Source organism: Notamacropus eugenii, chromosome 5, assembly GCF_028372415.1.
Source record: "Notamacropus eugenii isolate mMacEug1 chromosome 5, mMacEug1.pri_v2, whole genome shotgun sequence".
Taxonomy (NCBI): domain Eukaryota; kingdom Metazoa; phylum Chordata; class Mammalia; order Diprotodontia; family Macropodidae; genus Notamacropus; species Notamacropus eugenii.
The window spans coordinates 13,465,116-13,488,445 of record NC_092876.1 but is presented as its reverse complement, the minus strand read 5'-3'; the positions used below and the strand labels follow the sequence as shown (position 1 = coordinate 13,488,445).

The window sequence follows — 23,330 nt, the reverse complement described above, 5'->3', positions numbered from 1 at the left end:
GTTGACCTTACATTTATCAGGGTTCCCAAACCTCTCAGATTTTCTTTTTCAAATATTGTTGCCCGACTATAAATCGTCCTCCTCACTTCCCTCTTCTTCAATTCATACGACCCACTTCCCTGAAACCCTTTTATCTTATTTCTTATTTCCTTTGGCACAATAATATTCCATTGCATTTACATCCATATCCCCGAGTTTTCAGCCATTCCCCATGTGAAGGCCATCTCCTTACAGTCTACTTCTTTGAGTCTACTGTCTATCCTTCTCCTTCTTTCTTCTGAATCACATCTCCAGGTTATGTTTTCTTTCAAGTATGTCTTGATAGAGAATGGATTCTTTCAAATTGACTCTTTTGAGTATGTTTTGCTTTCCATGATTTTGTCCCGGAGGTTATACATATGTCCCTGTTAACGGCTTTCTCCTCCCCACTTGTTCCCTGTTCAAAACTCATATAATACACCCAAGGTGCATCTCACCTTTCTTTATTCATGTCAGAAAGGATTGAAGTTTATTGGATGCCTATTCCACCTGCCCCTTCCTCCATCTTTGCATATTCTTCTCCCACATCCCAATGAGTGGAAATAGCAAGGTATACCCCCTTCTCCCTCCTTCCTTTACTTGTGTATTCCTCTTTGTACACTCCACATGTCTGAGTGTGCACACACAGAAACACATACACCCACACAGAGAGAAACACACATACATGTGTACATACACACTAACACCTTCACACACTCTCATATACATGTGCACATACATACACTGCCCCATACGCACACACACATATATAAACCCACACATTGAGATTCACACACACACTCACACATATTCACACATACACACACCCTCACAACACACACACTCTTTGCCTCTAATTTCCCAAGTCTGTGAATGGAGCTGCATCTCTAATACCTAGCCCAGCAGCACAGGGCTGGGGGGGGTCTCACATCAGCCATTATGGGGACCCAAGAGGAGCCCCAAAAGGGGGTATCTCATGAGGATCTCAGTAGCAGAGAAGGAGTGAGCATCCCTCACTCTGGGCTCCAGAGGGCTGGCTGGAAACAGTGATAAAGACGGCTCACCCTGCTCCTCGTAACCACTGTCTGTCAGAAGCTGCTGTCTCAAAGGACCACCTGGGTGGACAGAAGGGACACTGGCCTGGTTGTTGGGGTTGGGGGATTTGATTTTTTGGTTCTTGGTACTTTACTATACATGTCAGTAACGATCCTTTTGTAAAAGTTAAGTAAGTACTTGTGGAATCAATGAGAGCTGAGGTCACTTGGTGAATTGACACTGGGGGGACAGCAGTGGGCTAAATGCCTTGTGGGTACACATGGGGGCGCTCCTAAGCAACGGTATTAAAGAATTCTTAGCCCCATCCTGGGGACCTGACCTGCCAGCCTGAGGACAAGATGGGAGGGAGAATCCCAGGGCCTTGAGTCTGCAGAAGGCAGAGGCCTTGGCAGGGCTGAGGACGGACTGAAGCTGGCAAGCTGACTTGGGAAACTCCAGCAGAGAACCTCTAGACCTGAGGCAGCAGCTCCCCAAGGAGCCCATCCATCAAACCCTTATTCTGTGGGATGACTTTCACCCCTTCTTGACCAGGACACAGGAATATCTGTCTGCTTGATGAAGAATTGAGCCCTGTGTGAAGGAGGAGGGCTGGGGGGCAGGGTTGAGGCTGAGGGCAGGATTTAGTTTAGGGACCAGGGTCACATTTATGGGTCCTTATGGTGAGACCAGCACCTGCCAATTGTGAGGGGGAGAGAAGTTGTGAGGCTGGCACCTGAGGCTTACCTGGGGATCTTTTCTGGGCTGTGGGGCCTGGATTGTCACAAAAGAAGGCAAGAATTGACCCAGCATTGTGACACTAGAGGACTCTGCAACACCCCTCCCCCTCATCCTTCTCCCCGCCAGCCCCAGCATGGAGCCATCAATGAAGTAATGACCACAGAGAGGAAGGAGAAGTGATTCTTCTCAGGCCTTGGCAAACCTAGAGCTCAGCCCACCTTGGTCCCACCCTGTGCTTCAGACAGTGTCCTGCTCAGCCAGCAGTCCCCTCTGCCACCAGCTTCTGGGACCACCATGACCCACACCCTCTCTGTCCTGCTGTGCCTTGGTGAGTCCTAACAAATCCCATGTTTGAGGAGACTTTACCCACCTTCAGCTGCAACCCACCTCACCTCCATTTTGTTGAGCAAGAAACTCTCCCCCACAGAAGGGCAGTGACAAGTCTGAGGTCACCCAGCAAGGTGGGTGGGGGAAGCTGGAGCTCCTAGAGGGGTCTTCTGGGGTCCAACCCTTTTCACTCCCATCACCCCAAGCCCAGGATGTGAACCCCCTGTCTCCTTCCTCTGGGGGTCTTGGGCGGGAGAATGTGGAGAGCTGGGATTAATCATAGTTTCTCTCTGCCAGGGCTGTGTCTGGGCCACAGAATGAGGGCACAGGCAGGTGAGTTCTTCCCCCCACACTGCCTCTGCCCAGAGCAGACAACTGCCCCCAGGAGACGGAGGGGGTAGATCTAGTTGGGCTGAGTGAGGGCTTCAGTAGGGAAGGCACACAGAAAGGGGATCCCCTGGAACTGACAGCTCTCCTTCCTTCCAGACACACTCCCCAGACCCTCCCTCAAGGTAGAGAGCAGCTCTTTGGTACCTCGAGGGAGGAATGTGACCCTCAGATGCCAGGGGTCTGTAGAGGCTGATGACTACTGTCTGGAGAAAGAGCAAGGTTCTACAAGGACAAAGATCATGATTGTGAAACCCTCTGGAATAGAGGTCGAATTTCACATTCCATCCGTGACAGAAGAAGATGCAGGGACATATGTCTGCCTCTACAAACACTCATCAGTCTGGTCAGAGCACAGTGATCCTCTGGAGCTGGTAGTGACAGGTGAGGACACTCCCTGGGCCCCAGGCCCCTCAGGCAGGACTGGCTCTGGGTCCCAGCAGACCCTAAGCTCCTCCCCAGCCCAGCCTGGTCCCAAGTATCCCTCTGTCTCTACCCTTCCTGTCCTCTCCCTGTCTCTGCCTCTGTTCTCCCTCTGGGGCCAGAAGTGGGGGAAGGGAATCAGGATTTATACAGCACCTACTATGTGCTAAGCACTCTTTAGTTATTCTGATTTCATCCTCAAAACCAGTCTTTGAGTCAGGTACTGTTATGATCTGCATCTTACATTTACAAGCTGAGGCAAGCAGACAGGAAGTGACCTGCTCAGGATCACTTAGCTAAGGAGTGTCTGAGGCAAAATTTGAACTCAGGTCTTCCTGACCCCAGCCCCAGGGCACTCTCCATTGCACCACCAGTTGCCTCAGGCAGATCCCATCTTGGGGCCAGAGAGGAGGCAGGAGGCTCAGCTTGGGTCTCAGGATACCAGACAGAGCTAGTAGCTCCTGGGGAGGGGCTCATGGCTGGTGGGGTATCTTCCCCTCCCAGCCCTGATGCTTCCAAAGTCAGGAGAGGAAGTGCAGGGCAGCCCTGCTGCTGTTCTGTCCCCTCTCCTAACTCAAACCTAGGCACAGGGAGAGGAGGGGGCGTCTACTCTGTGTATCCTCAGGGATTTTCTATATAGGAAGGTTTAGGAGGTGAGGATGGAAGTGAACCTGGAATCATAACCAAGCTCCCTCCTCTCCTTCCCACACCTGCCCCAGAGACCCACCCAGGGTCCAGGTTGAGTGAGAGCCAGACTCTGTTTGGGGGAGCAAATAACTTGGCAGAAGTGCAGAGATGGGTCTTAAATATACCTCCATCCCCATACAGAGAGATTCTATGACAAAAGCCCTGTACTGGGGCTCTCAGCCCCAAACCAGGGAAGAAGACACCCTGTCTAAGCTTCCCTCTGCACACTGGGCCCCATTTGTCTCTCTTCTCTCTCTCTCTCTCTCTCTCTCTCTCTCTCTCTCTCTCTCTCTCTCTCTCTCTCTCTCTCTGTCTCTGTCTCTGTCTTTGTCTCTCTATCCCCCCCCCCCCTCTCTCTTTCTCTCTCTCTCTCCTTCTCTCTCTCTCTGTCAGGGCTAGAGGCCTAAGGGCTACCCGAGTCTTACCTATCGCAGGTCATCGGCTGGCCAAACCAGATAAATGTATGAGAGAAGAGACTTTCCAGAGTCGAACAAGGGTTAGGCTTTATTCAGTGTCTTGGTTACATGTGCAGGGTGAATTCTTCCTCAGGAGAGAGGAATCCTCTTCCCAAGGAGGCAAAGATCTTATAGTAAGAGATTGGAAATGGGAGTGGGAGAGGGGAGAGGGGAGAGGGGAGAGGGGAGAGGGGAGAGGGGAGAGGGGAGAGGGGAGAGGGGCCTTCTGTCCTGTAAGGGTCCCTCAGCTCTAAGAATGCCTTCAGGCTTTCCTGACCCTACTTAAGCTCTCCCGCCACATAGTTTGCACGTGAATACCGTGCATGCCCTCAGCCTTTTGTTAGTCAACAACAGGTGTGCTCAGACCCTGGGCTAATCTCAAGGGTGGGATGCTCTCCCCAGCACGTTTCCCACGGAGAAGAGGCGGAGATGCAGGAGATAGCCTGGTCTCACACCTCAATTCCCTGCTGTTCCCTGGGGGGCCTCATGAGAACTCTAAGGTTTAGAAGTCCTCACTTTTACCTGCCCAAGACTGTCCACATGGAACTGAGCTTACACCCCCAACATCTCTCTCTCTCTCTCTCTCTCTCTTGCTTCCCAGTCACTCTCTTTCCCTTTTCCCATCTGAGCTGTCTAAGGTCCTTCCTTCCCCCAAAGTTACTTCCATTTTTCTGGAGATGGATTAAACCTCCACCCCCAGTCAGGTGTCCAGGCAATTCCAAACCAGTCGTCCCATCAGCCATGTCTGTTCTTCCTCTGAAATCAGGGTCACAGCCCTAACTCCAGGCTATTCCCCTCCTCCTCCCCCAGGTCTCCATGACCCACCCTCACTCTCAGCCTGTCCAGCCCTGAGGTGGCCTCAGGACACAATGTGACTCTCCAGTGTCAGTCACAGCCATGGTATGACATGTTTGCTGTATACAAGGAGGGAGAAGAGATTGCCCGAGGCAAGGCCCAGAACCATGAAAGGGGATCTCAGGCCTGATTCCTCATCCCAGCTGTGAACTCTACCCATGAAGGAATTTACCAGTGTTACACCTTTCACAGTGACAGGCCCCATGAATGATCAGGTCCCAACAACCCCCTGGTGTTCAGAGTCACAGGTGAGGGTGCCCCAGCCTACCATATTTCCCCAAACTCCATCACTGGCCCCATGGCACCACCACACCTGCTCAGGGCCCTGGCCTGGGGGAACCCAGGGACCAGCACAGCTTGGGGAGGGGGGAAGCTCAGGGGGAGGGGATGGAGATTGTGGGCAATTGGGTCTGCTCAGAGAAGGCAGACAGTGAGGACTCTCCTCCCTGGCCTCTGTAGACACCCTCACCATCTGTCACCTGTCCAGTTATGTTGGTCCCACTCACAGACAACGTGTCTACTAGGTCCCAGGTAAGGGGAATGAGAACGTCAGACGGGGAGACAAGAGGTGGCCAGAGCAGGCCTGAGGTGTAGAAAGTGAGGAGGGGGGATGTTAAATACTCCCAAGCTCCTCATCTGTCTCCTCTCTCTGTGTCCCTACCATGCCCCCAAAGCCCAGACAGGAGCTAGAGGAGGGGTCAAAAAAATCATGGAATCTCCCAGTCTCACACGTGGACAGGTCAGGAGAGGTCACTGAGCACACACCCATTTACTAGATAGAAAAATGAGGCCCATAGAAGGGAACGACTTGCCTAACATCCCACACCCAGCCAGTCTGGGCAGAGCTGAGGCTTACCCTGGGGTTCCCTCCAGGATTCTCTAGGCTCCCCTGCCCAGCCCATAACCCTGCCCCCTTCTTCACCCCCAGGGAACTTCTCTCTTAGTCCTGATTCTGACAAGATGCTGTTGGGTGAGTAAATGGAGGATTCTCACCAGACAGTGGAGGGAGGCAAGGTGGAACATCCAATCAGGGTGTGCCCAACCCATCCAGGGTCCCCTCATTTCCCTCCACTCCTCCCACCGGACCTTATTAATCTTCTTTTCCCAACTCCAGGCCTTTGCTCAGGCTCCCCCTCCTCACCTCCTCCTCTTACAATGTAAAGATCCCTCCCAGGATGAGCTTAGGAGCCTCCTCCTGAAGAAGCCTTTCCTGTGCCCCTCTTCCCCAGTTGTTAGGGATGCCATCCATCAGATGAGGCCTCATCGATGTATGTATGTACATGGTACCAGAGCATCCCAGGACAATGTCAGGTCCTGGAGGCCAGGAGACAGCTTTGTTTTGTCATGTTTGCTGTGGGGTGACCTAGTACAGGGCCTGGGTCAGGGGGAGGGCTTAATAAGAGTCTGTACACCTGAACTGTGGGCAGCCAGGTGGTGCAGCAGACAGAGCATCAGGTCTGGGGTAACAAAGGCTCATCTTGCTGAGTTCACATCTGGCCTCAGACACTCACTAGCTATGTGACCCTGGGCAAGTCACTTAACCTTGTGTACCTCAGTTACTTCATCTGTAAAATGGCCTGGAGAAGAAAATGGTAAACACCCCCAGCGTCTCTGCCAAGGAAACTCCAAATGGGGTCAGGGTCGGGGAGGATCAGACATGACTGAACAGTAGCACAACTGAATTGTTGAGTAAGACTGGAGGCTGCTTGAAGACAGGCTCTGTCTCCCTCCCCTTGGGCTGGGACCTCCCCAAAGGCCTGTGTCCTGGTAACTCTTCCCCCACCTTCGTCGTTATCCTCAGCTTCCCCAGGTCTAGCAGCAGGCATCTTACTAGGAGTCTCAGCCTTCCTCACCCTGCTCTTCCTCTTCCTCATCCTCCTTCTCTGCCATTGACGATGGTGGCATCAGGCCAGACTCAGTGAGTTCTTGGGGCTGCAGGACACCTGGGCTGAGGGCCCAATGAGGGATGAGCTGAGTCCCACTAAAGCCTGGCTCTGACTCTCCTTACAGGGAATGGGGACAGGGAGGCAGAGGTCAAGAAGACCATCAGGAGGTAGGGCCCAGAAACACCCCGATTCCCTCTAGACCCTCCCCCTCCTTACATTAGTTTATTATCTGGGATCATATTTGTGACTATGTCAACTGATTTCTGTTCATGAAACCAAAACTCCCCCTTGTACAAGTGTATACTAGCATCCCATCTCACACTAGAACTGGCTGGTTAGATACCCAAAGGGTTACTTGTTACCTCTGGTTCAGTGGATGACCCTGAGGGGAACTCTCCCCCCACCACTAGAGTTTTAGAGTCCCCACCAGTGTGCTTCCCCTTCATAATCAGACAACTAATTCTCAACTTTTTAGGAGAGGCATTTACTTAAATGCAGAGCATGAGCAATCTTTATGGAGCATTTCTCAAAAACAGGTTGAGACTCACTCTCCCACAAATGCACAGAAAGTTCCTTTTGGCAGAGGGAGAAAGGAGTTGGGGGGGGTTTGGGGAGTAAGCTGAAGACATATTGGTAGTGAATCACATGTGGGGAGGACACAGGGCCCAGGCAACTCACATCTCTGGAACACAGGGCCTCAAATTCTGGATTATGCAGGAAGCTTTATACATTGAAAAGGTAGCAGAAAGCCTCATGGAAAAATACTAAATACATACGTACACATTTGTGTCTATAAATTATATGTGTGTATGTGTGTGTGTGCATATAGATAGATGATCAATGGATGGACAGATGGGTGGGTGGATGGATGGATGGATGGATAGATACATCTTGCTCAGAACCAGAACAGAACATAATTCAAGGAAGTCCATACAGTTGCACTCTCTTTAGTACTTCTTTCTCCTAATGATGTATACCCTGGACTTGATTTTTCTCTACAAGGTAAGAGAAATGATTAATAACCACTTAATACTATTGGGGTAATCCAGGTTGTTTCCCCTTTCTATTTTCTTTTTCAAAGCACAGTCCTTGTGAAGGACAGGGCTGACAAGGAGACGTTCTCCTCAATCTTGGGGGAGGCCCCCACCCAGCTGGGAAAGTTTACTTTTAATTAAAGGGAAAAGAGAATCTAATCTAGTGAGTTCTGGCCCATTATGTTCAACCTAAGTGTACTAGGTGGAGATAGATCCCTTTGTCTAGCTTGCCTGGTGGATGTGGTCTGGCTGGACATGAGTCTCTTTGTCCAATAATGACATGATTGATGAGTGACATCTGCCAGTACCACATTAGAATAAGCCCACCTATCATTATAATATTCATTCTCTCATTAATTGTTAACCAATAAGAATTGATTTCTGCCTCTCAGGAATACACACCCTTCCAAGGATATTTAAACATTGAATAATCTCAATGATTCATCTTTGGCTTCTGACCAAATCACTTACTTAATTCATTGATTATTTGCTAGGTATAATAAATAAATTGATTATTATTTATCCAGAAACTCTGTCTCTCGCGATTTTCATTCATCTCAAAGGTATAAATTGTATTAAACTGAAGGCATTAGCACATCAGTGCCAGCCAGGTGGAGTAGGGGTTAGACCACTGGGCCTGGAGTCAGGAAAACTTGAGTTCAAATTCAGCCTCAGATACTCATTAACTCTCTGATCCTGGGAAGGTCATTGTACTTCTGCCTGCCTCGACCACCTCAACTGAAAAATGGGGATAAACAGAGAAGTAGCCTACTGGTGAGTCTCCCTCAATCAAGTCTCTGCCCACTGAGATCCATCTTCCACTCCACCAACAAACGGATTTCCCAGAAGCAAAGGTCTGATCATGTCACCCTCCCACTCAATCATCTCCAGGGGCTCCCTGTTGCCTCTAGGATCAAACAACATCCTCTAGCATTCAAAGCTCTGGCTAACCTAGCCCTTCTTCCCTTTCCAATCTTCTTCCACCTTTCTCACCTCCCACAGACTCTTTCCCCCAGTGACACTGACCTCCTGGTTGTTCCACAAACAAGACCCTCCATCTGTCTTCATTTGGTCTCCCATGCCCAGAATGCTCTCCTTTCTCATGGCTGCCTCCTGTTCTGTGGGTTCCTTTAAGTCTAAGCTAAAATTCCAACACGGACAGGAAGGTTCTCTAACCCTTCTTAATTCGAGTGCCTTCCCTCTGTTGGTGATTTCCCATTTATGGGAGACATACCATGTTTGGCATCATTTGGTTTGCATGTCTTTTCTCACATTAGATCATAAGTTTCTTGAGGGCAACGATTGTCTTTTGCTTCTTTTTCCCATCTTGAGGGCTAGGCACAATGACTGGTACATGATAGGGGCTTTATTAATGTTTCTTAATGAATAATGGTACCTATCTCCCTGGTTTGTTTTGAGGATCAAAGGAAATAATATTTGTGAAATGCACTTTGCAAAATGCCTGGCACACAGTAGGCACTATTTAAATGCTGATCTCCCCTCCCTCTCTATCTGTGTGTGTACCTGTGTATAAATCTCTCCATGAAGTTTATTCGTTGAGGGGGGAGAAGTCCAATTTGAATTTCATTTTCAATCTCTCTAGGTATATAGGGGTGAGAGTTTGTTTTTTTATTTTGCTTTTTGTTCTTTTTTATGTTTCATTTTTAACACAGTTCATATAGCATGAAACATTCCAACTTTTGGTCAGGTGATATTTCTTTTAAAGCATTTACAATATAGACCACAAACAAATTTTTTTTTTAACATTAACCAACTGAGACACAAATAATTACTATGTTTCCTAACTTCATAAGCCCTTGCCTTAATTGTCTCCACACTATTACTAAGAATGAAAGAACCCTAACTTATTCTTGTTGGTCTAAAGTCCTAAGCCTAACAGCTTAATTTTAGATTTAACCTCTGATGTTCCTCTACCAATCATCTATAATTTAATAGATCTGGTATTAAGCTTACAAACCTTTTGACTATAGGAAATTGCCACTAAGAGTAAGGACATTGCAGGCAAACAGGATCTCCCCAACTTCAACTCAGTTCCAGGCAGGAGTACATTGTCACCTTGCATTCAGTGAGGCTTAAAGTCTGCCAGGTGTCAGTGGGGAAATTGAGTCAGGAGAATCCTATCTCAGCCCAGGTTGAACAGCTGCTCTCCCACTCTTCCCATGAGATCACCCTTTTCAGTTCATACCAGCATCTCACAGGCTTACTGGTATCATGGATTGGAGGCTCAGACTGTCTTTCCTGCTATCCATACCTGGAGTTAGACTCACAAGAACAGTCAGTTAATAGTCCCATAGCATCTTAAAATACCAAGTTTCAATGACCAGGTCTCAGATATGACCATAATTTCACACTGGCTAAGGAACATCTTTTGAGCCAAGGCTTAAGTGGCTCACATGCCTTTCTGTACCTGTTCCAGCTCCTGCTTAATTAACAATCATAAAATCAAATTTACCATTAAAACCTTAACTTTTCCATTAATGCCAAATTTTACCCGAGGCTACCTGCCTCTAGGAAACTTTGACTAAATTCTTTTCCCCAAACTAAAGATGTCTCTCATTGAGTCTCAGTAATTAATTCAGTCAATTGTTTTAATACTAATTTTTTTACATCACTTTTTAACAGGTCCAAATTTTCTCCCCATATCTCCCCTGTCCTCACCCTCTAATACCTTGCATTCTGATTACCCCTTCCCTCAATGAGCTCTCCCTTCTATCACACCCCACCATTCCCTTATCCCCATCTTCTCTCTTTTCTTGTAGGGCAAGATAAATTTTTATACCCCATTACCTGTGTTTCTTATTTCCTGGTTATTTGCAATAATAATTCTCAACATTCGTTAATAATACTTTGAATTCCAACTTCTCTACCTCCCTCCCTCCCTTCCTCCCCAGCCCCACTGAGAAGGCAAGCAATTCAATATAGGTTATATATGTGTTGTTTTCAAAAGACTTGAATAATAATCTTGTTGTGTAATACTATCTGTATTGCCTTCTGTCCTACCCTATTCCACCTTATATTTTTATTCCCTCATTTGACCTTGTCCCTTCCCAAAAGTGTTTGTTGCTAGTTACTCCCTTCTCCCACTTGCCCTCCTTTCTATCATTCCCCTCACCTCACTTGTCCCCTCCTCCCCTACTTTCCTGTGGTGTAAGATAGATTTCATAACAAATTCAGTGAGCATATTATTCCCTCCTTCAGACATATGAGGAGAGAGTAGCTTCACTTTTCCCCTCTCCCCTTCTCCCTTTTCTCCTCCATTGAACAAGATTTTTCTTTATCTCTTTTATGAGTTATAGCCTGCCCCATTCCATTTCTCCCTTTCTCTTCCCAGTATTTTCCTCCCTCACCCCTTAATTTTTATTTTATTTTTTGTGAATATCATCTCTTCTGATTCAACACAGCCTATCAGTATGTGCATGTGTGTGTGTATGTGTGTGTGTGTATGTACAATCTCTCCACCTACCCAAATACTGAGAAAAGTCTCAAGAGTTAGAAATATTATCCTTCCATGTAGAAATTTAAACAGTTTAGCTTTAGAAAGTCTTTTATGATTTCTCTATTATGCTTACCTTTTCATGCTTCTCTTGATTCTTGCATTTGAAAGTCAAATTTTCTCTTCAGTTCTGGTCTTTTCATCATGAATGCTTAAAAGTCCTCTCTATCATTGAATAACCATTTATTCCCCTGAATTATTATGCTAAGTTTTGCTGGGTAGGTGATTCTTGGTTTTAGTCCTAGTTCCTTTGACTTCTGGAACATCCTATTCCCAGCCCTTTGATCCCTTAATGTTGAAGCTGCCAGATCCTGTGTTACCCTGATTGTATTTCCACAATATTCAAATTGTTTCTTTCTAGCTGCTTGCAGTATTTTCTCCTTGACCTGGGAACTTTGAAATATTCCTAGGAGTTTGTCTTTTGGGGTCTCTTTCAGGAGGTGATTGTTGGATTTTTTCAATATTTATTCTGCCCTCTGCTTCTAGAATATCAGGAGAGCTTTTCTTCATAATTTCCTCGAAGATAATGTCTGGGCTCTTTTTTTGATTATGGCTTTCAGGTAGTCCCATAATTTTTAAATCATCTCTCCTGGAACTATTTTCCAGGTCAGTTGTTTTTCCAATGAGATGTTTCACATTATCTTCCATTTTTTCAAACTTTTGGTTTTGTTTTTTAACTGCTTGGTTTAACTCATGGTCATTCATTTTCCTGAACTCAGTTCTGTCTTTCAAAGAACTATTTTATTCAGTGGGCTTTTGAACCTTCTCCTCCATTTGACTAATTCTACTTTTTAATGCCTCCTCCTCCTCATTGGCTTTTTGGACCTCTTTCTGCAATTGAAGTAGCCACTTTTTAAAGCTGTTATTTTCCTCAGCATTTTTTTGGTTCTCCTTTAGCAAGCTGCTGACTTGCTTTTCATACTCTTCTATTGCTTGAGCCCAATTTAAGTTCCCTTTGGAGGCCCTGGAGGCAGAGGACTTAATTTCATGTGACAGTAAACCTTGTTCTTCCTCATCTGAAAGAATGGGAGGAGACATCTTTTCACCAAGAAAGTAACCTTCTATTGTCTTATTTTTTTTTCCCTTTTTGGGGTATTTTCCCAGCCAGTTACTTGACTTCTGAATCCTTTGTTAAGTGATTTCACTCAGCTGCTCAGTTCCCCTGACCTTTGGGTGGGGGTGGGGCCATCACTCACTGCTGAGGTTTAGATCAGCTGCTCCCTACCACCAGAGGCTTTAAGCTGAGCTGCCTGAACAATGGACCCAGGGTGCTTTCAGGCCACAGGAGCTGCCTGAAGTCTGCTGCCATCGCCTCTGCCATTGCCTGGAATTATTGCTGGAGGAACCCCCTTCCCCTCTAGCCCAGCTGGGGAAGCTCTCCCACACTGAACTTCAGAGCTTTCTTTCTCACTTCTGGGTTGAGGTATCTGGGACCCTCCCTGCTGGAGATTCTGCCCTGGAGGCCTGCTCTGGTCCCATTCCTCTCCATGCCACGTGGCCAGGGCTGGGCTCAGCTCTACTTCCTATGAGATACACTTTTCCTGTCTGCCTTCCACATTACCTTTGGCTGGAAACTTCTTTCACTCTGTTGTTCTATGGCTTCTGCTGCTCTAGACATTGTTGAGAGTCATTTTTTACAGGTATTTTGTGAGCTGTGGGGGAAGCACTAGAGTATATGTGTCTTTCTACTCTGCCATCTTGGCTCTGCCCCCTGAAAGCTTGTTCTTGATCACAGTTCATAGAGTTGAGATTTTTTTTCTTAAAATGCATGTGTCCTTTATACCTAATGATCAATCATTAAGCATTTCTTAAGTGCCTACTATGGGAAAAACCCTGTTTTAAGCACTGGCAGAGATTCTTCTGTTTCCATGTATCTGTCTTCTGTCCTTTCCAACTCTCAACTTTGCTGAAATTTAAAAGGATATTCCTCCACATACAAAGTATATACTAAGCAAACACATATATGTTTCATGGGGGAGGCATCAGCACTTGGTAGGAGCAGGAAATATTCCACCAACAAAAATAGTGTTTTAATGAGCTTTGATGGAAACTGGAAATTCAGGTGGGGGGTGGGTAAGCAGGGGAGGACAGGGTCTTCCATATACGGAGCCAGAGAGGAGATTAAAATTATTTGGTGTCATTTGATCATTGTTTCTGTTTGGTAACTAACCTTATTCTGTGTTACTGCCCCATTTAGGATGCTTTGTCAAGCCAGCTTAACTTGGTGCCATCCCCCAAAATACATATCACCTGTCTTTACCTGTCTTTGTCCAATTAGAAGAGATTTTATCCCTTCCAAGAGGATACAGAGTTTGATACTTCTGATCTCCTAGGACAGATTACAGGAGACAGGTGGGTCCCATATTCCTTAACTGTCAGAAAGACACCTGAATCCCAACCGACTTTCTTAGTATAGCCACTTCTTATATTCCACAACACACTCTTCTTTCCTGGGAATCAGTAAAGAGAATCCTCTCTTGTTAGGGTTGCTGGCCATTATGATCAACTTCGTTAAGAGTGATACACATCACTGGCTAAAAAACAACCTGATTTTGCTTGGATTGTATATCTCAGTTTACCTTTATTGAGTTTGCTCCCCAAAATATCTTGTGCAAAAGTGCAGAGAAGGGAAATGGAATTTGAGAGACAATCTGACTGGTCCACAAAGTTCAAGATGGTGAGAGAAGTTCAGTAAGCAGGGAAAAGTTGACTAGAGCCAAGTCTTAAAGGATTTTAAAATATCAATCAGAAGAGTCTGTGATGAATCCTACAACACAGAAACTAATGGGAGATGGACATGAAGAAAGCTTAGAGAAAGCCAGGAACTTGCATTAACACACAGAGCCCAAACACAGCTCCAAGGGACTCCTGAGGAATCATGCTATCCCCTTCCAGAGACAACTGAAGGACTCAGAGAACAGATCAGAAGGGATTTTCTCTTCTTCCTTTTTTCTGCACATGGTGAATATGGGAATTTGTTTCTCATGAGCCTGCATAGGTGTAATGGGCTTTGTTTTTCTTGCTTTCTCACTGGGTGGGGGAAGAAGAGTAGGGAGGGACAGAATTTGAAAAGGGAAAAAAATAAAATGGAATTTTTAAATAAAGTAAAATTCTAAAAATGAGAAATGAAAAAAAACCTGGAGAATGTCTTAGTCAGACCTGGGCTATAGAGAAGCCACTTTAGAAGCTCTATGAAGAATGAATTAGAGAGGGGATGCACCTGAGGCAGAAAGATCAACTAGGAGGTGACTGAAATTATCCAGGTAAGAAGTGATCAAGACCTGAAGTAATTGTGACAGAATTATGACTGTAAAGAATGGAACCACTGGGAGGGATGAGAGAGATGTAATAGAAAGAGCAATGGGGACAACCTAGGTAAATGATTTGACAAGGAGGGCCAGGGGGAGTGAGAAGTGCAGAAAGAGCCTGAGGTGGTAAACCTGGATGACTAGGAGCTTGGTGGTGCTCCACAAAAACAAGACATTTCATCTGGAGGTGAGACAATGAGTTCTTCTGTCCAGGTTGTGTTGGAGATGGCCACAGACATGCAGATAGTAATGTCCAACAGGAAGCTGGTGATGGGACTCTGGGGCTCAGGAAAGACATTGAAAGAGAGAAAAAAGACTTCTGGGTAATGTGTTGGCATTGAGGGGATGGAGAAGTAGGAGACCTAGGAATGTGCACTAGTCCCTGAGAAGAAAGAGGAAAGAGCCCCAGGTCCTGTGTGGAGCACCAAGTAGGTCAGGGGGGCAAAAAGGCACAAGCCCCTGAGTCCTGGGTGAGCTCCCAGTGGAAGCAAGGTGCCAAATTCAGCTGAAAGTTGTCCCATTCTGGGTTGTACATCTGGTGAAATGGATCATTCTGAGCCTCAGCATCTAAATAATCAGCCCTTGAATAAAAATATATCAAAATACTCCCAGGTGAAAATAGTTTCCATGGGACTAAAGCAGAAATCCCAAAATAGCAGGAAGTTCCAGGCCAGTTCATTAAAAGGAGTCAGTAATGAAGTCCCTGGGGGACCCTGAAACATTCCACTGCAGTCCTAAAAAACACATTTATAAACTTCTTGACCCAAGGACCCACACCTGATCTCAGGACAATCCACCTGGGGATCAAGTAAACTCAAAATGGTCCTTCTCTCCTACATGGCTTCTTTACTCCCAAAAATCTTAACTGAGATTTTGAGCATGGAGGGGATTAACTCACCCCGCTCTGACCTTTGAAGACAGGACAGATTTCTATTAGCTAGCATAGCACTGAGGGAAAGAGGAAGATGTGGGCTGATTTGTGAAGGTGGAAAGGGGCTAAAAAAAACCAAGCCCTGAGAATGATCAGAGAGATCAGCTGCAGTGTAGTCACGAAGGGATGGGAAGTGGGCAGGGGCCTCAGAGGTCACTCTTGGATCCCAGGCTCTGCCTAGCACTCACTCCATGAAAACTCACAGCCTGTCTGGGGGCTTGTGTTTCTTCACCTATAAAATGGAAGGCTGGGATTCAGTGTCCAAGGCCCTCCTGGCTCTAAGTTGTGTCTAAAAGCCCCTTCTGGGGCCAGCTGGAAAGAGGGAAACAAAGGATTGGGGACATAATGAGGTACTTCTGAGGACCCCTGCCCCTTCTGGAAGTGCCCTTGGGGGAAGAGTCTTTGGGTAATGAGGCAAAGAAAGGGAAGCTGGATGTGGGTGCACCTTCACACAATGCCCCTAAAAGATCCCCATTCCCTCTTCCTCTGCTGGCATGAGCTTCAGAGACAGTCTGATAGAGGGGGAAAGAACTGACCATGCCAGCCACAGAGAGTCATTGGTCATGGCCAAGCTTGGACTGAGGCTTTCCTGGTGCCCACCCAGATCCTCCACAGCATTTCTGGATTCTTGTCTGGTTCAACAAAATGTGTGTTGCCACAGTATGGACCATATGTGTAATGACATTGGGTACAGAGGCCCCAAAGATGGGTGGGGGCTCAGGACCAAAGGCTGATCCTTTCTTGCCCAGCCCTTTCCAGGCCAAGGTGTGGCAGGTCTGGGCTCCTCATAGGCAGGCTTAGAAGAGAAGTTCCTCACTGGACCATTGAGGGAGAGTCTATTCAGTTCCTCGAGAGCATTAAGTGCATGATGGTTTTGGGGAGCTGGGAGACTGATACCTGAGGCATATCTGAGGATCTTTCCAGGGCTGTGGGGCCGGGATTATCACCAAAAAAAGCAAGAATTCTTCTGACACTAGGGGACTCTCCAAAACACACAGCATGGAGCCAACAATAAAGTAGCAACCACAAAGAGGAAGGAGAAGTGACCCTCCACAGAGTGTGGCAAACCCAGAACACAGCCTGCCCTGGTCCCTCCCTGTGCCTCACACAGTGTCCTGGTCACCTGGCAGTTCCCTCTCCCACCAGCTGCTGGGACGACCATGACCCACACTCTCTCTGTCCTGCTGTGCCTTGGTGAGTCCTAACAAGCCCCATATTTGAGAGGATTTTACACATCACCCATTCCAACCCACCCCACCTCCATTTTGTTGGAGAGGAAACTCCCCCAGAGAAGGGGAGTGACAAGTCTGAAGTTCCCCAGCAAGGTTCATGGGTAAGGAGAATCTGCAGTTCCTAGAGGGGTCTTCTGGGTTTTATCCCCTTTCACTCCCAGCTCCAAGCCCCAGGATCTGATCCCTCTGTCTCCTTCCTCTGGGGGTGCTGGGTGGAATGGATATGGGGAGCTGGGAGTAACCAGGGTCCTCTCTGCCAGGGCTGTGTTTGGTCCAGAGGATGAAGGCACAGGCAGGTGAGTCCTACCCCCGACACTGCCCCTGCCCAGAGCAGACAACTGCCCCCAGGAGAGGGAGGGGGTAGGTCTGGGTATGGCTAGGTGAGGAGACTCCGTAGGGGAGGCACACAGAAAGGGGATCTCCTGGAACTGACAGCTCTCCTTCCTTCCAGACACACTCCCCAAACCCTCCCTCAAGGCAGAGAGCAGCTTTTTGGTACCTCGAGGGAGAAATGTGATCCTCAGGTGCCAGGGGTCTGTACAGGCTGATTTCTACCATCTGGAGAAAGAGCAAGGTTCTGCAAGGACAGTGATCATGAGTGTGAAACCCTCTGGAATAGAAGGCGAATTTCATATTCCATCTGTGACAGAAGAAGATGCAGGGACATATGTCTGCCTCTACAAACACTCATTAGTCTGGTCAGAGCGCAGTGACCCCTTGGAGCTGGTGGTGACAGGTGAGGACACTCCCTGGGCCCCAGGACCCTCAGGCAGGGCTGGCTCTGGGTCCCAGCAGCCCCTAAGCTCCTTCCCAGCCCAGCCTGGCCCCAAGCATCCCTCTGCCTCTACCCTTCCTGTCCTCTCCCTGTCTCTGCCTCTGCTCTGCCTCTGGGGCCAGAGGTGGGGGAGGGGAATCAGGATTTATACAGCACCTACTATGTGCTAAGCACCTTTCAGTTATTATATCATTTCGTCCTCACAACTCTATGAGGCAGGTGCTGTTATGATCCCCATCTTACATTTAGAAACTGAGGCAAGCAGACAGGAAGTGACCTGCTCAGGATCACTTAGCTAAGGAGTGTCTGAGGTTAGATCTGAACTCAGGTCTTCCTGACCCCAGGCCCAGGGCTCTATCCACTGCACCACCAGCTGCCTCAGGCAGATCCCATCCTGGGGCCAAGGAGGAGTCAGAAGGCTCAGCTTGTGTCTCAGGACACCAGACAGAGCTGGTGATTTGATAGGAGGGGGCACAGGGCTGGTGGGGCATCTCCCCCTCCCAGCCCTCACCCTCCCAAAGCCAGGAGAGGGAATGCCTTGTAACCCTGCTGCTGCTTTGTCCTCTCTCCCACTAAAGCCTAGGCACAGGGAGGGGAGGTATCCCTAGAGGGCTCTATACATCAAGAGTGAGGTGAAGATGGAAGTGAACCACGAATCATAACCAAGCCTCCTCCTCTCTGTGCTACACCTGCCCCAGGGACTCACCCAGGGTCCAGGATGAGAGACACGCTCTGCTTTGGGGAGCTAATAACTGTCCAGAAGTGCAGACATGAGTCTGAAATATGCCCTCACCCCCCATAAAGAGAGATTCTATGACAAAGGCCCAGAGATTGTGCTCCCAGTCCCGGACCAAGGAGGAAGACCTCCTGTCTAAGCTTCCCTACCCCCACACTGGCCCTTTTTTGTGTCTCTTCTCTCTCTGTTTCTGTCTCCCCTTGCCTGGAGCCTTCTCTCCTCTCTCTCTGTCTCTCTCCCTGCTTCCATCCTTCTGTCTCTGTCTCTGTCCTTCCTATCTCTCTTTTTCTCTATGTTTTTCCTCCCTCCCACACTTTCTCTCTGTCTCTCTCAGTCTCTGTCTCTGTGTGTCTCTGTGTCTCTCTATTTCTGTCTTTCTCTCTCTCTCTTCCTGTTCATTCACCCACTTTCCATTCTCCCACACCAGAGCTGTCCAAGGTCTTTCCTCTCCCCCTCAAAGTGGTGATATTTCCATTTTTGTAGAGATGAGCTAAACCTCCACCCCCAGATAGGGGTCTGGCAGGTCCAGGTCAGTTCGCCCACCATCCAAATCTGCCCTCTCCCCTGAAAGAGTTAGGGATCACAGGCCTAACTCGAGGCTCTCCTCCTCCTCCTCCCCTAGGACTGTACGAGCCACCCTCCCTCTCAGCCCTGCCCAGCTCTGAGGTGGCCTCAGGACATAATGTGACCCTCCAGTGTCAGTCAGAGTCATGGTATACCACGTATGCACTGTACAAGGATGGACAACAGATCACCCAAGACATAGCACCACCCCATGGAACGGGGTCTCAGGCCAAGTTGTTTATCCAAGCTGTGAACTCTACCCACGAAGGAACTTACCAATGCTACACCTTTCAAATTTCCAGCCCCCAGAAGTGGTCAAGTTCCAGCAACCCCCTGGTTCTCAGGGTCACAGGTGAGGGAGCCCCAGATCCCCTAATTCCCCCTATGATCCTTCACTTGCCCTGGGGCATCTCCCTACCAGCTCAGAGCCCTGGCCCAGGGGACCCCAAGGGCCAGGAGGGCTGGGGGAGGAGGAGGCTCAGAGGGAGGGGATGGAGTGTCTGGGCAATTGGGCCTACTCACACAAGGCAGGGAGGGAGGACTCTCCTCCCTGGCTCCTCTAGACACCTTCACCATCTGCAACCTGTCCACTTAGGCTGGTCCCACACAGAGACAATATGTTTACTAAGTCCCAGGTAAAGGGAGTGAGAAAGTCAGAGGGGGAAACAAGAGGCAGCCAGAGCAGGCCTTGAGATGTAGACAGTGGAGAGGGGATATGTTAAGCGCCACATCTTTCTTCTCTCCCTGTGTCCCTTCCATGCCACCAAAGCCCAGGCAGAAGCTAGAGGTGGGTTCAGAAGAATCATGGAATCTCCCAGACTCACAAGTGCACAGGCCAGGAGAGGTCACTGAGCACACACACCCATTTAACAGATGGAAAAGTGAGGCCCAGAGAAGGAAGGGATTTGCCCCAAATCCCACACTCAGCCAGTCTGAGCAGAGCTGGTAAATGCTTCTTGATACCAATAGTAATAGGAACCAGCTTATACAAAGCCTTGAAATGCTTCATAATTATGATCTCAGAGGATCCTCACAACATCCTGGCAGGAGGGGGCTGTTACTAACCCCATTGTCCAGATGAGAAAACTGAGGGTGAGGGAGGGGAAGGGCCCATCCCAGGCTCATACAGAGGGAGTTTGTGAGGTGGGATGTGAACTCAGCTCATCCTCACCACAAGCTTCATGCACCAGCCCCTCCACCAAACTGCAGGAGAGGGAGAAGGAGAGGAAGGAAGGGCCAAGTGCAGGTGACAGGGAAGGAACCTGGGGCTGCCTCAGCCCCTCCCTTAGGCTTCTCTCCCAGGCCTCACCCTCACACTCACACCTAGGATCCCAGCCTGTGAGTGACCAGGGGCAGGGGCTGGGCTAGGGCACAGGAGCCTGTGAGGTAGAGGTGGGGCAGAGAAATCTGGCCTCCCTTGATGGGATAGATTGTCCCTCTGCCACTGACAATCTTTCTCCCTCCTAGATCCTGCTTCCCAGGATTACACCATGGGCAATCTCCTGCGCCTCAGCCTAGCTGGGCTGCTTCTCCTCCTCCTGGGGGTCCTGCTGGCTGAAGCCTGGCACAGTCAGAGGGGACCCTGAGCAGGAGCAGGAACATCTGACAGACAGGAAGACAGGACTGGGGTTCATGGAACATGTGCCTCATCAAGACTCACTGAGGCCTAGACTTCTGCCCAGCTGCAGACAAGGGAAAGGCCCTGCCTTTCCCTGCAACCCAAACCTGGCCCAAGGTGATGATGTCCAGCCTTCCTCCCAGACCCACCCAGAATGAGGATGCCCAGATGTTCCACCAGGCCCAATATAATGATACCCAGTCTTCCCCTCAGGCCCAAGCTCATGATGCCCAGCCTTTCCTCCAGGTCTTACCCACTTCCCTACTGTTCCTGCCCTGACCCCCCACACACACTCCCCCCCTCCCCACATCAGTCCCTCAGGTGCCATACAAACCTGTAGGCTTTATGATTTCCTCCACTGATGTTCATTTTTGTATGTATGTGTTTGGCTTTGAGTCTGTGGGGATCTGTGTGTAGAAAAGACAGCAGGAGCAATCCCCTTGAGCATCCCTGTGCAGGCCTTGGACCATCAGCTTCTCAGGGCCTGGACCCCACCCTTACCTGTATGAGGTCCACTGTTTTCTTCTCTCCTAAATCAGACCTACATCCCAGAACAACCTTCATTAAGATGGCAAGGCCTACAAACACTGTTGGCTACCAGGCTTTCCTCATGTCTGGTCCTACTTCCTAAAGTGCACAAAACCACTTTTGCTCTTCAGGGTTCCTGAGCCTATCAGAGTCATCTTTCCTTTGGGAATGTGAATGAATCGACCTTGTTTACTAGAGAACACACACCTGCATAGACACTTATATGTAGCTGGTCATTGTCATAACTTAGGGCACCATCCCTCATATACTAAATGTTCCCCCAGCCCATCACCACAACCACTGGCCCTAGGGGGAACTCTGGACTCCCTGGGCCAACGACTCAGACTGTCCCCTCAAACATCCACCTGTGACTCCATACTTCTTGGTGTGAGAGGAGAAAGAGGGAGAGAGAGAAGAGACATCCACTCTTCTGGCCCCCAGCTTCTTCAGGAAAGGCGTATCATTCCAAGCTCTGTTCAGGTCACTGAAAGAGGAGAAAGACTCAGAGGAGAAACCAACATGAGAGGATCTGGCTGTGTCCATCATATCCCTAACCCGAACTTACTACACTGGGACTTTTAGGGAATTTTATTTAATGCCCCCTCTCCCCATCCCTTCCTCCACTTTTCCATGTTCTTCTTCCACATCCCAATGATGAAAAGCAGTAACTTTGACCACCTTCTTCTTCCTTCCTTTTTCAAGACATGAAAGTTCTGAAGACACACTTGTTTTCTCTCCCCCTATTAAAATGTGAGCATTACTATATCCCTTGGATTTGCTCAAATACACGTACTGGGTTTTCTGTGATCGTACTTCAACCTTCCTACTCACCTCTGGTCATTTCATCAGAAATATTTGAAAGTCCTCTATGCCTTCAAAGATGTATGGAGGATTTTCCTTGCCAGATTATACTCATCTCTGAAGGATAAGGATAAGGTTGGTAGCCAACCTTCTAGAAAATTGTATTCCAAGACCTTCTCTCATTTAGCACACAAGCCACCAGGTCTTTGGGATTCTAACTATAGCTTCTGACCAATGGAACCTCTTCTTGCAGAATACCTGAAGGTTTCTTTTTCTTTGATGTGAAAGCTCTGAAAGTCTGCTATGATAGTAGTTAGGGAAATTTTCTTTTTTGCAAGAATTGCTAAGTCATCATTTTTCACTCTTCATTTTGCCATGGAGTTATAATGTGCGCATCTTAAGGTTTTCTGGAGAGAATGGGAATCCCTCCACTCCTGCCACAAGCAGTCCCAGAGCCCTGCACTCTACATGTAGCTGAAGTCACAGTGGGAGGATGGGCTCGTGGTCTGCACCCTAACTGATCATTCAGTGCCTTGCTCTCTTTCCTAGGGCCAAAGACCTACCTTATGGTGCCATACTGGGGGAGGAAATCACATATTGACTTTTCTACCCTGATTCTTAGGCATTCCTCAGTATGATGAGATGCCCAGGGTTTTTTCTGAAAGAGATCTTTGGGAAAAGGGTGCTTTGCATCTCTTCCCAGGACAACAGAGTCAGAGCATCTAGGTTTGGAGGATATTAAGAGAGAGAAGAAAAGAAAGGCAAAAAGAGAGGGAGACAGAATATAGAAGAAGGGAGGACCCTGCCTCCTCACATAGTTTGGAAGTGCAAAGAGGAGACCACACACCAAGGAGGCTGAAGGTAGGACAAAGCAGCATTGAGCCTCACTTCCATCAAATGCACCGAACTGAGGATAGAGCACATATACTCAAGAACACGTTGTGTAGAAATACTTTCAACTCAGCATGGAAACAGGAATAGGAAGGAATAAGAAAGAAGGAAATAAAGGACATCGTTACAAAAACTGACCCCAGAACCAGGCAGGAAACCCTCCTAGACAAAGGCGGAAGAGCAGACATGGAAACCACATCCTTTGTCGACCATTCACTAGCAAAAAGGGTAATGAATATAGGGTCATTGGAGAAAGGGCCAAAAGGAATTAGGGCCAAAATGACTTCATCTCAGGGAACTGGTGGGTGAATGAACAAATCAAAAAAGCAATAAGTAATTTCACCAACAAAAGTGATCATATAACATAAGTCTGGTCCAGCCCCATAATGGAAACTTCCAGAAGCCTGGAGGACTGGGGCAAGCAAGGACAGTCTGCTTGGGCTGGCCTCCTCCATCAGCCTCAGCCCACTCCCAGACATGGCTGGGTGGCAAGGAGGTCACTCTTTCCTTCATGGAGACTGAAACCATGTAGTAAAGGGAAGAGGGCCTTGGGCCTCCCAAATACTTCATTGCCATCACCCAGGGAC

General features: G+C 48.2%; 2 protein-coding genes across 2 annotated transcripts; both read left to right on the top strand.

Moving 5' to 3' along the window:
- The first annotated feature begins 1,308 nt into the window (after positions 1–1,308).
- LOC140507334 (uncharacterized) lies at positions 1,309–8,529 on the top strand. The gene is made up of 6 exons (XM_072615446.1): positions 1,309–2,119; positions 2,416–2,451; positions 2,605–3,080; positions 5,385–5,456; positions 6,040–6,197; positions 6,638–8,529. The coding sequence occupies exons 1-6, from the start codon at positions 2,086–2,088 to the stop codon at positions 6,816–6,818; spliced, it is 957 nt and encodes a 318-aa protein (XP_072471547.1). The 5' UTR covers positions 1,309–2,085; the 3' UTR covers positions 6,819–8,529.
- A 6,536-nt stretch (positions 8,530–15,065) lies between these two features.
- On the top strand, positions 15,066–21,838 carry LOC140503469 (leukocyte immunoglobulin-like receptor subfamily A member 5). The gene is made up of 5 exons (XM_072607487.1): positions 15,066–16,792; positions 17,091–17,126; positions 17,282–17,566; positions 18,964–19,257; positions 20,373–21,838. Exons 1-5 carry the CDS (start codon positions 16,759–16,761, stop codon positions 20,489–20,491), a joined length of 768 nt encoding a protein of 255 aa, XP_072463588.1. The 5' UTR covers positions 15,066–16,758; the 3' UTR covers positions 20,492–21,838.
- The last annotated feature ends 1,492 nt before the right edge of the window (positions 21,839–23,330 follow it).